Source organism: Bubalus kerabau, chromosome 3 (genome assembly GCF_029407905.1).
Source record: "Bubalus kerabau isolate K-KA32 ecotype Philippines breed swamp buffalo chromosome 3, PCC_UOA_SB_1v2, whole genome shotgun sequence".
NCBI lineage: Eukaryota > Metazoa > Chordata > Mammalia > Artiodactyla > Bovidae > Bubalus > Bubalus kerabau.
Genome location: NC_073626.1, coordinates 35,399,469 through 35,416,828, shown reverse-complemented (window position 1 = coordinate 35,416,828; position 17,360 = coordinate 35,399,469). Strand labels below are relative to the sequence as shown.

Below are 17,360 nucleotides of genomic sequence, written 5' to 3'. Positions count from 1 at the left end.
GACATTGGAAACTTCAGCAGATGAGGCACACCTAGAAAGGAAGATGAAATGGAAGTAGATGTGAAGAAGCTACACAGATGGAGCCCAGGGACAGAGAAATAGAAACTAAGGGAAAGACGTTACACAAGTTGGAGGATGGAGTGAGGAGATGTGACACAAATCGAGTTCCAGAAGGAGAGGGTAATTTTCTATAGTTGATAATCTGTAAATCCTAAGAATCAGGAAGATGGGTTAATCACAGACACTGGAGGTTGGGAACCTAGATAAATCACAGCTCAGGACACGGGAGGGACTGACATCTAAGCAGCAGCTGTAGGAACTTTCTGATGGTCCAGTGTTTAGGGACACAGCGACTCCAATTCCAGGGGCATGGGTTCCATCCCTGGTCTAGGAACTAGGATCCCTTGTGCTGCTGGGCGGGCAAAAAATAATAGCAAAAGGCAGCCTGAAAGGAAGAGGTGGAGTTAGAGACTAAGACTTACTGCTTGATGCCTCCTGGTTGGGGGGAGATGATGTAGTTCAGAGGGAAGAAATGCATAAAACATGCTTTTCCAGTGGTTGTTAGATGAAGGCTGTAGCTACCAGGATGGTTGGCCTAGCCCAGAGAGAGTGAGGGAGCACTGCAGAATCCCAGTTGTCACGTGAATAAATCCTAATTTAATGCCAAAACAGTGATTCTGGCTGATAAAAGCAGAAAGACTACTGAACTATTTGGCTCACAGAAACACTAAGAAGACTGGAGAGAAGCTCCAAAAAGGAGTGAGGGATAAAGTCAGAGCAGTGAGAAGCACTCCAGGTCCTACTGCAGAACCAGAGTCACTGTGAAGATGTCAGCTCCACTGCCAAAGGTTCACTCCCCTTCCCTCTGCTCCAGACCGAGATGTTCCCAGCTGAGGCCTCTAGTCACCTGCCTGCAAGGGGGATGCTGGGAAAGCAGTGTCTGGTCTTTAACGTGGTGGGAGGTGAGCTCTACCTTCTTCCTAGGTTTGTGGTAGGGTGTTCACAAGCATGAGAAGTGGGTTCAGGTGAAAATAGGTTGAAAACTGATACATGCCCACCACAAGGCTGTATTGGCCCCAACTTCCAACCTGCTACTTTCCCCCTTCAAGGAGGAGGCAGAGGAGATGTAGGAAAGCACTGAGCTTCAGTTTGGGGTGGTTTGGTTGGTTTTGGTTTTTATTAACAGCTTTATTGAGATACAATTCACATACCGTATACTTTACTCATTTAAAGTGTTAACAGTTCAGTGATTTTAAATATATTCACAGAATTGACCATCACCACAGTTTTTTAACATTTTCAACACCCCCAAAAGAAATGCCATACCTTGTAGCAGTTACTCCTCAGTTTTTCCCAATCCCCCCAACTATAGGCAACCACTAAACCACATTCTGTCTCTAACTGGCCAACTGGGGGACATGACTATAAATGGGATCATTATGTGGTCCTTGGTGTGCAAACCAGCTCGAGGGCTTTAAGGATCAGGGAAGCAAAAGTCACAGCCTGGGAATGTTTGCCCTGCAGAGACGCAAAGTCCTGAGGGCAGGGAAGGCCACTGGTGTGTGGGAGTGCACAGGGGCAAGGAGGAGCCATGGGAGCTGCAGTTCCTTCTAACCCAGGTCCTAGAGCTTCCAGGTGGAACACGTTAAGGTCCCGGGGGCCTGCAGTGGCCACAAGGCCTTTATCTCACCTTCCCTGTCAGCCTTAGCTGGGGAAGGCACAGTGTCCAATCAATTCCACAAACAAGGAAAGTAGATCCCTGCTTGATGATCTGCTGAAATTGCAAGCCATCCAGCTAGTGGCGAGATGGGCTTGACTCTCCAGCCTGCCAGGTGATAGCTCTTCTGACCACATACCCTTCAAGAAGGCCCACCCCTGGAGTCCACTTAATTCCCCCGGCTGAGAGGAGGGTGCTCAGTCCCATACAGCCTGCCATCCTCACGCAAAGGACCCTGGCATGGCATGATTCAGCCTCAGAGCTGAGGGCTCCTGTCTCCTTTCAGCCAGGAAAGTCCCCACCCTTGGCAGACCCCTGGCAGTTACCACACAGGCCAAGTAATCAAACTCCTGCATTTTATTCTGTGGAAAGCCCCGGCCCTACCTAGCCCTGACCCTGTCTCCAGGGCTACCGGAAGGTAGAGAAGCTCTGGGTGCTTGTGCAGGAGGCGTAGGGCACGCCCCGGGAGCGGATCTGCAGGGTGTGGAAGGTGAGGGGTGGGTTGGGGCCCAAGGAGCCTGGGTTCAGGGACTCAGTGTGAGGCTCCATGACAGTCATGGGAACCGCATAAGACAGCATTTGGGGCCGGTCGTCCTGGCGTCTCACCGTGCCCTTGCCCAGCAGGTGCAGGATGCAGGAGAGAACGTCAGCACTGCCGCAGGTGGACCCCCTGCCAAGGCTGCTGACCAGGCCCCTGGGAGGACACGGGCCCTTCTGCCAAGCCTCCAGCACCTGGTGTGGAGGGCCGAAGGGAAAACAGAGGTCAGGGACGCCCAGCTTACCCCACCTCTAGCCCCCAGTCCAAGGACAGTGAGGCCCAACCTCACTTCTCACCCACCTACAGGGTCCACAGCGAGCCCAAGACTTCGCATGGGGATCCACCTCCTCCTGGAGACTGCCCCCACCCCGCAGGGCCCCCACCTCCTCCTGGAGACTGCCCCCACCCCACAGGGCCCCCACCTCCTCCTGGAGACTGCCCCCACCCCGCAGGGCCCCCACCTCCTCCTGGAGACTGCCCTCCAACTGACAAAGCCCCCTCACCCACCACCCACCTCCACCTACCAGGCAGACAAGCTGGTCGATGTGCAGCCCCTCGTCCCCATGGGCTTTGAGGATTCGGACGATGAGGCAGTTGAGAAGGTTCCGTCTCTTCTCCAAGTTCCGGCCCTCTTCGTCCTCAGCTTTCAGGTATGTCTGAGCTGGGATGAGCCACACGTTGCCCCTCCGAGGCCTGGGTTCCTCACTGCTGTCTCGAATCTTGAGCAATCCTGAAATAAGCGCTGGTCACTTGGCAGGGCTCCCCCGAGGACACTGGCCCCAGCTCAGGACACAGGCCCCAGTGCCCTAAGTACAGACCTGCTGGGTTGTCCTTTGTCTCATCAAGGTCCAGGGGGCCCCTTGAGGAAGTCAGAGGCCCAACTGCCTGATTGAGCACGTCTGGAGGGAGCCCCGAGAGTGCCAGCAGACTCTCCACAGAGACCGCCTTGGGAAGAAGAGGGAAGCATCAGGGCCTCCCAGGGTGAGGGGGTAGGGAAGAGAGAGGGTGGAGAGAAGAAAGAGGACAGACAGGTCGCGGGAGCAGGGAGGCGCGGGGGAGCTGGGCCACCTTCAGCTCGTTGAAATGCAGCAGCAGCCACATCTGCACGGTGGACACATGCAGCGTCTGGTCCCCAAACTGCAGCTCCGCCCGGCCCAGCCACGTCCACTGCAGTCGCCTTTGCGGGGCCCGCTCCGGGGCAGGGGAGCTCTGACCTGAGGAGCGTCAGGGAGGCGGCAGGAGTCGGGGAGTTGGCGAGGACGCGCCATCGCTGGAGTTTTGTCCTCACTAACCTCTGCAGAGCCTGGGTCCAGCGTGTCTGGACACTGGCTCTTGGTCTGAGCTTCCAGAGCTTGGCCTTCCTTGAGTCTGCCTCCTGGGTCAGCCTCAGGTATCTGGGAGCCCACCCCGTGCCAGGCAGCTCATGATCAGTGCCTCTGAGGGGTTCTCCATTTTTTTAAGGGAGACAAAGCCACAAAGTGAGAAAGGACTGGGGTTCTCATCAAGTTGGAAACAATGTCTTGAAGCTGGTGGAGGAGCTCCCTGAGAGCAAGGTCTCAGTATCACCCACCTATTTTTTCACTGCCCAGCCCAGGATCAGCCCCCAGTGGGGAGCTGAGGTTACGATGACTGACCAGGAGCCAGACACCCACCACCTTCTGTGGACCTCAGGTGCCTCCTGCCTCCATCCTTCCCACCATAAAGGAAGTCCCAGGTCATTATTTGAAAAATAGAAACAGCAAGAGTCCTGGGATCTGGTGCCCTTCCACCCCACCCCTACTCCAAACCTAAGCTCCAGTCTTTTCTTCTCAAATCTACAGGCTGCCAGCCCCAGGTTCTTTCCCAGCATCTCATCCTCTTCCCAGGTCCCCAGTTCCCTCAGCCCAGCTGCTCACGCTTGTTGTAGAAGTTGGAGTATCGGTTCAAGGTGCCCCTCAGGTAGGCAGGCAGGCAGGTTCTGGGGTTGAGCGTGTGGCAGATGGAGGCGGTGGGCCAGCAGCGTGGCGACAGGACGAGCACAGACACTTCTGGCATCGCCCCTTCATAGTAGAGATCCTCGCTCTCGTCCTCCTCGTCCTCCTCCTCCTCCCCCGCCACACCAGCTGCTGCTGCTGCCGCCGCCACGGCCCCAGCTTCCAGCTCAGCTTCCTCCCCGGTCCCTCTCTCATGGCCCCTGCCACTGGCGCTGGCGTCACGGCTCACCTGAAGATGGAACACAGGGTACCCCTAAGCCAGCCGGCTCCTCGGTCTGTCCCAAGCCACTCTCTGCCTTCCTCTCTTCTTGCTACTTTAGTTCCCTCCCCCGCTCCCACCTGTATCTTCTTCTCTGTGTCCTCCAGCTTCAGGAGCTCCTGATCCAGCCGCTGGAGCTGGTATACGTGGAACTGGCGCTGCAGCTCCTCCGAGGTGCTCAGGCTCCGCAACATCTGCTGGGGGAGGCGGGTGGGGAAGCAGGGGCCGATCTGCTCCAGCACGGCCCCCTCCAGCCAGCTCGAGCCCACGCCCAGGAGACGGTCCGCCATGTAGTGCCTGCAGCGTGCACAGCCCAGGCCGAGCCTTGGTGAGGCTGCCTGGCAGGGCCTCCCGCTCCAAGACTCCAGCCTACCCAGACCCCAGCCCCCCAGACCCCGAGAGCTTGCCTTGCCCATCATCCTGCCTCCCCCCACCTCCCACTCCCTCGGTCCACACTCACTGGTAGTAATGCTCGAAAGTGGTGGCTATCTCCAGGCCAGAGAAGATGAGGACGGTTTCCAGGCATCGCTGCAGTTGGGCCAGCATCTCCATTCCCCGGGCCCCACCAATCCGGCTGCCCTGGATCCGCTGGTCGATGTGTCGGGCAAACTGCTCGCTCACCTGGGCAGTGGGAAGAGCACAGGAAAACTGTGAAGGAAGCGAGATCGGGTGTGTTCAGGGTTGTATGATCGTAGTCAGAAACTGAAGGAGAGAATGAAGCTGGTGAGTGGGAGCACAGGGAGGAGGAGGGTCTGAGGAAGGAAATATGAATGGCCAGAAGCTTTATCAACTGGTCAACAATTTTATAAAATTCATAAAATCATTAACAACTGTGTACATTAACAATTCTGGGACTTCCCTGATGGTCCAATGGTTAAGACTCCATGCTACCAATGCTGGGGGCCCGGGTTTGTCCCGTGTGCCACAACTAAGACGTGACACCCCCAAATAAATTCAGTAAAATAAAGAACATTAAAAAAAATACTAACAATGATAAACACAATTTTCACATTTAGCATGTCTGCTACTGCTGCTAAGTCACTTCAGTCGTGTCCAACTCTGTGTGACCCCATAGACAGCAGCCCACCAGGCTCCCCCGTCCCTGGGATTCTCCAGGCAAGAACACTGGAGTGGGTTGCCATTTCCTTCTCCAATGCATGAAAGTGAAAAGTGAAAGGGAAGTCGCTCAGTCATGTCCGACTCTGAGCAACCCCATGGACTGCAGCCTACCAGGCCCCTCCGTCCATGGGATTTTCCAGGCAAGAGTACCGGAGTGGGGTGCCATTGCCTTCTCCTTAGCATGTCTAAAATCCAACAATGATAATTTAACACAAGGAGACAAGCACACAAGGCCACTGAGATAAAGTGAGTCACATGAATTTTCCGATTTGTGAACTTGGAGGGAAGGGACTTCATCTATCTTCAGCTCTTATTACAGTGCCTGACACATATTAAGTATTAAAAGTGTTAGTTGGTCAGTCATGTCCAAGTCTTCGTGACCCCATGGACTGTAGCCCACTAGGTTCCTCTGTCCATGGGATTTGGCAGGCAGTAATACTGGAGTGGGTTAAGCACTTGTTAAACATTTTTGGAATAATAGGAATAGTGGAGGAAATTATAGTACATCCATTTTATGGACTCTATGCAAAAATCTGAGGACAAATAGCAATATGAAAATGACTTTTAATGTAAAGGTCAAAAGAAAACAGGATAAAGCATTTAGCTACTTGTGGGTAAAACTAAGTGAAATCAAGCACGCAAGTAGAAGAAGGTATGCAGAGAGATATTAGAATGGCACAAAGCAGGTCATTTTTTTCCTTTTACCTTTTTGTGTGTGAGATCTTAGTTCCTTGCCCAGGGATGGAATTTGGGCCCACAGCAGTGAAAGTACAGGGTCCTAACCATTGGGCAACCAGGGAATTCCTTTTTTTTTTTCCTTTTTAGATTTTTGATAACATGGTCTATGCCAATACATGCTTCTTGCTGAGTGGGAACATAGTGGGTGGGCAACTCTGAGGAGGGGAAGAGAGAGTTTGAGGGGAGAGGTCCCAGGGGAGGGGACACAGGAGGCTTACGTGGGCAGCTCTGAGGAAAGGCAGCTTCAGCAGGGCACCAGCACAGCCATTCTGCAGCGCCAGCAAAAAGGCTGCCCGTGGCCCAAACAGCTCGGAGCTCGCCTTCTGCAGATTACTGAAGTGTTCGCAGTAGCGGGGCACAAAGTCATCATCCCGCCAGCGTGAGGTCAGAAAGCTGTGCACCTGGAGAGTGGGAGGTGGCAGCGTGATGGCAACCCAACACACCAGGGGCACAGCTCCACCCATCCGCCCCATCCGGCCCGCCCCGGCCCACCTGCTCCTCCACCACCGCCCGCCAGCAGCGCGTCAGGTTTCTCATGATGCTGCTGGGAAGCCCCCGGGTGGCCAGGGAGCTCCAGTCGTGGCTTCTGTTTCTGCCCTCTGTGGACACAGGGGAAGGGGAAGAGGAAGGGCGGGGGAAGCCCCTCAGCTCCTGGGTCCCCCATTCAGTGGTGAGCCCAGGGGATCTTTCCAGACATGCTGCCCACTGAAATGATGCTCCCCGGTGGGGGTGACACAAACCAGGAGGCGAGTAGCAGGCTGAGCATGCAGGGAGGGGACAGTGAGGAAGGAGACACCCCCACCCCCAAGCCAGCTCCCGGCACTCACTGGGCCGAGGCGCGGCCGCCACCGCGGGGGGCGCTTCGCAGGGCTCCACGTGCACCAGCAGGTGGGTGAGGCGGCGCACCCGGGAGGAGAATGCTGCCGCGCGGCTCTGCGGGTTGTGGGCAGCCTCCCGACACTCCAGGTACTGGTCCAACAGCCAGCCCAGTGGGCTGACGCCTTCTTCATCTGGAGGTGGGGAAGAACAAGCTAAGGCAGGGCAAGTGTGCAGAGCCTGCCAAGGAGGCTGGTCTGGATGGGCATGCAGAGGAAGAGCAGTGGACCGCCACGGGAGGGGAGGGAGCAAGGCTCCTCCTGACCGCGTAGGGTCAGCTGACACTGGGACACATGGAAAGGAGGCGCCCCTGGGCTGTGAGAAGCGGGGGGCTTGGGGAGGCTGAATAAATTGCAGGTGCCAAATGGGCCAAAGGCGTCACCCAGGGAAGAGCAAGAAGGGGCTGGTGAGTGGGGCTGAGTGTCGGGATGGTGAATGGGCAGGGGCGGTTACCAGGGCAGGTGATGTTCTGCACCAGGGGGCTGACCAGGGCCTCCCAGCAGGTCTTGCCCAGCGCCTGGGCGGCCTCTTCGTCAGGGAGGAAGCGACTGGCAAAGTTCTGCTCGTGGCGTAGGGCCCCGTTGAGTCTGGGAAGGGGAGCGGGTAGGAAGGTGTTGGGGGCTGCAGGCCCAAGTCCACCAGCCTGAGGCTGCAGGCTACCCCTCAGGCACACAGGCACACATGTGCTCGCACACCTGGAGCTCAGGTGCAGGAGCCCCCTGCGGTCCTCCGCGATGTCCTGGCTCCAAGCCTGCGCCCGGACCATGTAGAAGAGGCGCGTGTGGCGGCAGAGCTGCTCCCGGAACACGGGCCAGAAGGTGGGCTTGGGGCCCAGGACCTCCAAGCCCCGAACGCGCGTGTCAATGCCGCCCTGCAACGCACACAGGCCCGTTTCCACCGGCCCCACACACTCCTCAGGACGGGCTGGAGTGCTGGTCCAAGAACTGCAAGGCACGGTGCAGAGCGTGGGGCCCACTCCCCCCACCCCATGTCCCCCACCCCACCTGCTGGCAGCGCTTTATGCGGATCTGGATGACAGGCCAGGGGCGGCTCAGGTTCTCCAGGAGGACCACCCGGCTGGCGGAGGGCATCACGTTCACCTGGCGGGGCGGGGGGCAAGCAGCGAGCACGGTCACCGCCCGGTGTGTGGATGGGAGTGCTGAAGGCACCCTGGTCTGTTCCTGTTCCCTGCTGTCCCTCCTTCCCCAGCTCTAGGGTGCATGGGGTCCTGACGGAGGGGGTCCCAATGCCACCCTCACCGCTCGGGGCCTGATGCCATCACAGGGGTGCAGGGACGCACTTCATCTTCTATGAGGCTCAAGATGGAGGAACACGGGCTTTTAGGGATCTGGGTAGGAGGGCGGATCCCCTAAGGGGTGGCCAAACAGCACAAGGGGCCCTACCGAGTTGAGTTCCGTGTTAAGGGAGGTGGCGCTGTCGCCCCCAAACACCACCACCCTGGCGGGCATGTAGCTCAAGTCCTCGCTAGCCACCAGCAGAGCCAGCTGCCTGGGAGGGACGAGGGCAGAGGAACCAGTCGGCACCAGATCCAGTCATGTCCCCACAGACACAGCCAGGGGGACCTTTTGGTCACATTCAGGGGGATGGGGCCCTCCCCAAGACCAACAGAAGGGAAGTCACGAGAAGGCGAGGGTGTGTGCCGGGCACAGGCCTGGGGCGCGCTACCTGATGAGGATGCCCTGCTGCATGTGCAGGGTGATGCGGTGGGAGCCGGCGCTGCCGTTGGACTCCCAGTAGGTCTTGGGGTTGCGGTCCGTCAGCTTGCTGGCCCGGTGCGGGTTTGACGACACCTCCACCTTCTCCCAGCACTTGTCCTCCTTCACCTCCATGCTGGAGCCTGCAGGCACGTGGGAAGGGGTGGTGGTCACAGCCTGGCAGAGGCAGGGGGGAAAACACTTGGAGGTGTGGAGACTCGGGGTGGTGAGGGTACACACACGAACCCTGGCACAGGTATCTGAGGAACACATCGAAGAAGGGGATGTTGATGGGGCGGTGGGTTCGTCTGTGGTCTTCGATCTGGCCCAGCACCATCTGCAGCCAGGACATGGAGAGAAAGGGTGCGGGGAGGGGGCAGGGACACGGAGACACGGGTGGAGGAAAAACCCAGCAGCTGTGGGACCACTTCCATGCCACTGGCAGAGCAGGGTCAGCGAGCCAAGAGGGGCTGAGAACCAACGCCCCCCAGGTTCACTAGACTCACCTGCCTTCCAGCTTCAGAAACACACATCCCTTCCCCTGCCACCGCTAGGGTTTCATACTCTCACCCAGCTGTGAACCCACTAGTGTCCCCTGACCTTCCCCCTGACCTGGATACAGCCTCCCAGGATGTTGGTGGTGAGCTTCCGGTAGAGGTGGGCATGCTTCTCGCACTTGAACACCATGTCCCGCAGCTCCTGAGCCAGCTCCAGCTTTCCCAGGTGCTTTTCCAGGGCCTTGGAGATGGCATCCCGGGCTCCCAGCTGATTGAGCACCACAGCATAGTCCCTGCTCACAGAGGCCAGGTGGTGCAGGAAGAGGATCAGCTCCTGGAGCACCTGGGATGGGCGTGGGGGTGGTGAATAAAGGGGATGGACCACAAGGCGTCTTCAGCAGTGCTGACTACACGCCTACTGTGTGCCGGGCTACTGCAGTGAACACAGGGTGAAGTAGTGAAGAGACAGGGATGTGGCTTCCCACAGAATCCACCTGCCAATGCAGGGGACACAGGTTCAACCCCTGGTCCAGGAAGATCCCCCATGCCTCGGGACAGCTAAGCCCCGGCGCCACAACTACTGAGGCCGAGCTCTAGAATCCGTGAGCTGCAACTACCGAAGTCCACACACCTAGAGTTTGTGTTGCACAACGAGAGAAGTCATCGCAATGAGAAGCCCACGCACCACAATGAAGAGCTGCTCTCACGTGCCACAACTAGAGAGAGCCCACGCGCAGCCACAAAGGCCCAGCGTGGTCATAAGTAATACGCAAATTAATAAAAAGAAAATAAGCAGCTTGAAAACTCAGCATTAAAAGAGAGAGACAGGGATGGGGAGGCGTGAGGGCTTGGTGAAGTTGGAGAACCAAACAAACTGCAATGGAAAAGCCAAGAGGTGCCCTGGACCTGGGGTTGTGGACCACTGACTACGCTGGCAACAGGTGCCGGGGGCATCTCTCGTTGTTTCTTCTCAGGCCCAGCTGTCCCAGAACCAGCTGTGGGGCTGGGTTTTGAGATGCTCAGGCCTCAGAGACACCTAAGGGCAAGGAGGGGCCAAGAGGGAACAGATGTGTGTAAGCCCACCATAGCGCTAAAACCTGGGGAGCAGCCAAAGGTGTGTGCTGCGAACATGCACTACCTCCAGGACTCGAGTTCTCTGACCCCTTCCCAAGCCTTCAGTGCCCAGGAGCGCTGCAGGGCAGGCGGCTGTGATGGTCCCCCCCGCCCGCAGCCTCCTTCACTCCCCTTTCCTCCACAGGCTCAGCCAGACAGGAGCCACTGAGGCTCTTCTTTGTTGTTGGATTTTGGGGGCATTCATTTTTTTTGTTTTTGGCCATGTCCCAGCATAGGGGATCTTAGTTCCCTAACCAGAGACTGAACCAGTGCCTCTTGCAGGGGAAGCACTACCTGAGGAAGTCTCCACTGAGGCTCTTAATGTAACATAAATATAACCTTTTATGTAACAAAAAGAGATGGCAAGTAAGATCACTTCTGGGCTTGTTTATCTAAGGAAACACAGGAAAGATACATAAATGAATACAAGTGGTTACCAAAAAGGGGCATGTTGGGGGCATTGGGAAAACGGGACTCAGGTGGGAGTGAGAATTTTCAGTTTATACCTTGTTACACTGCTCTCATTTGTGAACTCTGAACAGTATGACCTTTTTAAAATATATATATAATTCAGTTTCAAACACAAAACCCAAACCAAGAGCACAAAGGCTCCACGGTGCCCCCCCCACCCAGGGTGGGGTGGGGTGTCTGCCTTGCCAGATGCTGCCTGGCCTCCTCCCCCCTCAGTATCTCCCCAGGGCGGGGTAGGGGTACCTCTCGGTCAGTGTTTGGGGACCGCAGGCAGGCCATGCAGGCGTCCATGGCTTCATGCCAGGGGAGCAGCAGTGCCTCAGGGAAATCCACCAGCTGCATCAGGATTCTGGGGAGCGTGGGGGCGGGGCGGGAGGAGAGAGATGCTCAGTCAGGCTCAGAGACCCTTCTGCCCCGCCCCGCCCCACCGCACCCCCTCACCTCAGAACGGCCAGGTGCAGGGGCTTGTTGGCGGCAGGAGTGTCGAGGCTCCGCATGAGCACGAGGAAGGGCTGGGGCTGCCGCTGCAGCTGCAGGAGGAGGGGCTTGGCCTCTCCCTGCCGGGTCCCCTCTGAGCGGAATGCTTCCTCCAGATCCAGGAAGATTTTCCCAGCCGGACCGAAACCCTCTGCCAGATGCTGCAGTGGCGTGTTGGAGCCCTGAGTTGGGGCTTCTTTTGCTACAGAAGAGGGGAAGTCACAAGAATTGGCCACTGTTAGTGACGGGAAGGGTCAGAAAAAGAGAGACACATTCGTAACTCTCTTGTTACTCTTCTCCTAAAAATGTTTTTGATTTTTTGTTCCCCCTAAAAGTTAGGTTCTGGGGATCTCAGAGCTCTTAATGTACTTGCAAGACAGCTTCAGGACAAACTTTTTATTTTGTTTTCTTAAAATAGCAAGGGAGAGACTTCCCCGGCAGTCTAGCTCTGTGCTTCCACTGTAGAGGGCTGGGTTTGGTCTCTGGACAGGGAACTAAGATCTCAACAGTTGCGAGGTGAGGGCCCCCTTCCAAAATAAAGCAGCAGAGCTTCCTATCCGCAAACAGAAGAGCATTTTCCAGAAGCATGCAATAATCGGTTTTTCCCTCCAGCAGAAAAAATTCAATGTGAGGACTTCCAGGGCTTCAAAATCTCTTGCGATGTTTGTGCTGTTTGGCTGTGCCTCTCACCTTGCAGGATCTTAGCTCCCTGACCAGGGATCAAACCCAGGCCACTGTAGTGCAAGTGCCAAGTCTTAACCACTGGACCGCCAGGGAATTCCCGCAACGTTCTAACCTCACATCCTCCTTAATTCTTTCGAGGGAGCACAACGTCTGCTTCTCCATTCACTGCTAATCTCAACATTTCAGACTCTTCCTAAAGTGCCATTGGTCTCAAGACAGGACTGCACAAAACCCAGCACAGACGTCCCTCCTGGGCTGATGCCCTTGGGCCACCGTGCAGAGCTGCTGTCCGTGGGGCACCCCACCTTCCACTCTGGCCGCGTCAGCTGATTCCTGAGGCTGGGCCCGGGCTTCCAGCAGGGACGGGTGGGCCGGCTGCCCTGCCGGGGCCTCGGGCCCATACTTCCTGTAGACGCGGCAGTTGAGCAGGCCCCTGAGGGCGCTGTCGTCGAGTCGCTGTGGCAGAGCCAGCAGGAGGTCTTGGGCCAACTCCGTGGGCACAGCCAGTTCAGCCAGGATCTCGTCATCCAGAACCTGCCATCGGGGGAGACGCTCTCGCTGCAGGTGGCTCTACCTGCCTGCAGAGGCGCTTGCCAGGGGATGGGTTCTCTGCATGCGCCTTCTCCACCCCGAACCTCTCATGGCAGGCTCCTCCCAAACAGCTCGCCAACCCCAAACATCCTAGACTCCTCCCCTGCAGCCCCTTACGCTGTCGGCCTCTGCTTCCCATCTCCAGCCTTCCACACCCCCTTAACACAGTCTGGCTCTACCTCCCCATCCAGGTTCTCCTGAAGGATCTGGAGAACCTCCTGATGGTCAGGGCCGTCCAGCTTCTTGATGAAGAAGAGGAGCTCCCACCACTCGGCCTGGGTCAGGTGTTCACTCTCCTCAGCGTCCTCGTCCTCAGGCCATACGTAGGGCACAGTATAGAGCTCGGTCATGGGCTTCCAGCGCCAGGACGGCAGGGCTGTGGAAATGGGCCACGGGGCGCAGAGTTGTCGCTGCCCGCCCCCGCCGGACCACTGCTCCGAGCTGACTCCGGCTTCCTCTCTGGGCTCACCTGTGCCCACGGCTGCACTGACCGCTGCCCCCTGGTACTCATCAGCAGCCTCAACCATGTTCTCGATGTCTTCCTCAAAGCCCAGAACCTCCAGCATGTGCCAGTGCACCCAATAGGTGCGGCCTGTTGACTCCCACAGCACCTGGGGGAAACGGGAAAAATAGGGAAGGGGCCAAGAGGTTACCTAATGACTGGCTATGATCTGATGATGAATGTGGACCCACAGCCCTCAGGGTGACCACCTGGCCAGGTTTGGGAAAACCTCCAAAGAGCAGAACACACGGTATACGGAGAAGCCACGTGAGCACGTAAAGGATGCCTTCTCTAAACGCGAACATCTTTCTTCTCTCCTATCCTTGGTGGCTTTTTTTTTTTAGTATTTATTTATTTGGCCGCCCCGGGTCTTAGTTTCGGCATGTGAGATCTTCGATCTTCATTGCAGCATGTGGGATTTTTGTTGCAGAGAGTGGGATCTAATTCCCAGACCAGGGATCGAACTGGGGCCCCCTGCATTGGGAACGTGGAGTCTTAATCACTGGACCACCAGGGAAGTCCCTATTCTTGGTGGCTTATGACCCTATACTTCCTCCTGGCCTTAACCACACTGTCTTGCTGAACTTGACCTTTGGAACGGTCTCATTGTTACCAGGTTCTTCATGGGAGTGAGTCTCCCTGACCTCAGAGTCTTCTACAGACAAATTTTCTCAGCCCTCCAAATGGCTCCTCTCTTAATCGCTGACCCCCTTTAACCCTCCCAAGCTTACTGAGGGTTTTCACTGTGAGTAGCATGCTGGAGCCCCCAGCATGAAGTGTGAAGCCCCAGCGATGCCCCACGCAGACAGACCCCCAGCGGTGGCCCTCCTCACCTGCACAGGGGGCACGCCATTGTTGCTCTGCCGGAACTCGCCCTCGTCGCCCGCGCTGATCTCCTCGTAGTCATCCAGCATCCGCACTCGCATGCCCGGCTGCAGCGTATCCCGCACATACAAGGCATAGGTATTACCACTTGCGAACTCAGAGCGAGGTCGAAACCTCCTTGACCTCCTGCGGGAAGGCAAGGCCTGGGCAGGTGGGAGCCCTGGGCCCTCATCCACCAGCTGGGGCTGGAAGATGGAACCGGAGGGCTGTCCCGAGGGCCCCTGTCTGCTCCAGACCTGGTCCCAGCGCATGGCCTGCACCAGCTCTGAGATCAGCGTGCCCATGGCCATGCTGAACTCCAGCTCCAGGCGACCCCTCTCCCCACTCAGCTCCTCAGGAGTGGAGTTCGGGGCTCCTGGTTCCGCAGCAGTGTCATTCAACTGATCCAGGAGGAAGGTGACATGCAAATAGTGCTTCACCAGGGAGAAGAGCAGCCTTCCTGGGACCTGCAGGACACAAACTCTGGTCTACACTTACCTTGTTCCAGCTTTCTCTCCACACTGTCCTCTGAGGGCAGGTGCAAAGGCCTGGTCCCCAGGTTTTGTCCACAGCTCCCTCCCTATACTCCCCATAGAATACCTGTGGCAGCTGAATGCCCTCAAAAGACATCGGGTGTTCAGAAAGCGTGGCCTGCGCAAACAGTGCCAGCAGAGCACAGCGGCTGTCAAAATCCAGGTGTTTCTCAATGGCCTCTTGCTGGCTTAGTGAGAAAAGGATCTGGGTCCGGGTCCCTGGAACCCACATTCCAATCAGTAACAGCTCCTAACCTCGTCCTTCCCAGACCCCTCTCGTGGACCCTCTACTCTTAGTTCACACCTTTTGCTGTCACACAGCAGAATGACACGATTTGCTGATTTGCTCCAAAAGCCGAAGCTTACTATATTATTCTACCTTATTACTGCCTCATCTGCAAAAATTTAAGTCTAAACTCTTCCTCCACCTAGGAAAACAGTTAATAGGAGGTTCTTGAAGATTCAGTCTTCCCTTTCTGCAGAGATGCCCACACTCACCTTCCCACCTCCCTCCCTCCAATGCGAAGAGAAGGGTCACAGAATCATTTACATACTGCTGAGATCAGAGGCGCCTATCATAGGGCCCTGTGAGATGTTAAGCTGACCCAGCCCCTCTCCAGCTCCCCTTTCCTCCCCATGCTGCCCCTCACCAGCATCATGGGAGGCCAGGGCTTGAATCATCCGGCCCGCGCTCCAGCGAATCTGATAATCGGGACTGCTAAGCATGTGCATGAGCAAATCCAGGACCCTTGGGTCTTTGAAGACCCCGGTGAGGGGCTCAATGCTGGCGTAGGCACTGAGCACGTGGACAGTGTGGAGCAGAGGAGCGGGAGGAATGGTGCCCACACATTCCTCCAGCTGCCGAAGCGCCCTCTGAATCAGAGACTTCACGTCGGTTTCCATCTCCCCCAGCACGGATTTGTCCAGCGCTCCAGCCTCCCCTGCTGTCTCCTGGGAGGGCCCGATGACCTGGCCGTCCTCGCCCAGCATCTTGTGGCAGTTGGCATAGATTTCGTCATTGGACATCCATAGCAGGATGTGCTCAGCCTTGCAGTCCACGTGGTTGGAGCCCCCTTCCCCGTCATCCCCACGCCGGAGGATGAGCCAGCGGATCTGGTACTCAGGATGCCCATCATGGCCCACTCGCTGGCGGATCAGCTCGTCTGGATAAGCGTGCAAGCCGGGCCCCAGGGGCACCCTGAATTCCCTGTAACGGAGTTCCCCCACCATCTTGGCACCTGGCAACACAAGGGAAAGAGAACAGGCAAGCTAGAGTGAGAAGTCAGAAAATCAAGGACATCCAGGAGTTGGGACAGCAAATATGGCAACAGCTGTCAGGCTGGGTGGGGTGAAGCAGGGTCCAGGAGTTGCCTGCTCTAGGCTGGCTGGGGCCAGGCCTAAGCAGAGAATACCGGGGAGTTTGTTCTGAAAGAACTCAAAATTGGCGGGCTAAAAGGAGAGTCCAAGGCCCGGAGTGCAGCATGGAGGGAGCTCCTTTGGAGCAGTGGGGAGGGGACAGTGGGGGCAGGGAAGCCTTGGAATTAAAGTGAATCCCAGGGCCCTTGACAGGCGGCAGCGGACCTAGGAAGGGGGTATGTGATGCCCAGAGGGATGTGTGTTTTGGAGTGTTGAGGATCGAGAACAGAGTGTGTATGCAAAGGGGTGGTAGTAGCTCTAATGGCTGAAGCACGGGAGAGTCTGCAGGAACAAGAGACCCCGAGATCTGGTGATGGAGCGAGGGCGCAGGGCCCGTCGGGCTGGGAGGAGGGGCTGGTGGGCTGAAGGCACCCAAGGCTGGAGGCACTGGAGCATCAAGGTCGGTGGGGGCGACGTGAGGACCCGAACAGTGTGCACAGGAGAACTGATGGGTGAGGGGCGCGCGGTTTGGGGGGACCAGGATGGAAGGCCGAAGAAGCCAGGGGCGCGCGGCAAGGTCCGGGGGTAGGGGGCTAGGCCAAAGAAACCAGAATCCCGAGGCGCAGCGGGATAGGGGACTCAAAGCCCGGGGGTGGGGGGCTGGGGGTGAGTGGGCGGAAGAAAACCCGGAGCGGGGGGAGGGGGTGGGGGGGGCCCGCGGCGGGGCTCGGGCCACCTCAGAAGTCGATGGGGGTCCCAGCGCGAGGCCTGTCCTTCGCCGAGCTAGGAACGCGGCACAGACGACGGCGGCAGCGCTGGCGGAGATTTGGGCTCCGCCTGGGCCCCCCGAAGGGGTCGAGGCGGAGAGGCGGGAGGGGGCGTGTCTCCGCAGGCCTGGAGGCCGCAGGGGGCGTGGCGCGCAGGCCCGAGCGCCCGGGGGCCCTGGCGGCCGTCAGCGCCCCGCCCGCGCGCTGGTCCGCGGCCTCCCGGGCCCGAAAGGGCGGGGCTCGTCCCCCACCCGCCCGCCTCTGGGAGCCCCGCCGCCCGCCTGCCCCTAGCCGCCGCTCATTTCCGCCGAGCAGGGCGGAACACTGGGGGCCCCTGGGGAGCGCCGGGGCGGAGCCGCCGGTGCCACCTCGGCGACGCACGGCGCCTCCTCTCCGGCGCCGCCCTTTCCTCTTCCTTTTGGTCCCCCTCCTCCTGCCACCGGAAGTACCTGCGCCTCTAACCAAAGTCAGAACGGGAGACGACTTTGGAGGTCATTTACTCCCTCTCCGTGACATATAGTGGGACTGAGGCCAGGGGGCGGCTGGAAGTGAGACGGCGGGCCGGCCCCA

At 57.8% G+C, this 17,360-nt stretch overlaps 1 protein-coding gene across 2 annotated transcripts; it reads right to left on the bottom strand.

Annotated features, from left to right (window-relative positions):
- Nucleotides 1–1,157: 1,157 nt before the first annotated feature.
- CUL7 (cullin 7) lies at nt 1,158–17,310 on the bottom strand. Of its 2 annotated transcripts, none has more exons than XM_055571380.1 (26): nt 16,760–17,310; nt 15,318–15,905; nt 14,735–14,886; nt 14,104–14,601; nt 13,238–13,379; nt 12,948–13,144; nt 12,483–12,711; nt 11,458–11,695; nt 11,260–11,365; nt 9,548–9,775; nt 9,176–9,272; nt 8,907–9,078; nt 8,624–8,729; nt 8,225–8,320; nt 7,916–8,091; nt 7,674–7,807; nt 7,172–7,354; nt 6,837–6,943; nt 6,563–6,745; nt 4,948–5,108; nt 4,568–4,784; nt 4,151–4,457; nt 3,324–3,469; nt 3,074–3,200; nt 2,780–2,985; nt 1,158–2,449 (listed from the first exon to the last, which is right to left on the bottom strand). In XM_055571380.1, the coding sequence occupies exons 2-26, from the start codon at nt 15,895–15,897 to the stop codon at nt 2,126–2,128; spliced, it is 5,112 nt and encodes a 1,703-aa protein (XP_055427355.1). In that variant the 5' UTR covers nt 15,898–15,905; nt 16,760–17,310; the 3' UTR covers nt 1,158–2,125. The 2 variants fall into 2 exon arrangements, with proteins under 2 accessions (XP_055427355.1, XP_055427356.1); XM_055571381.1 differs by having other exon boundaries at nt 9,182–9,272.
- Between the last annotated feature and the right edge of the window lie 50 nt (nt 17,311–17,360).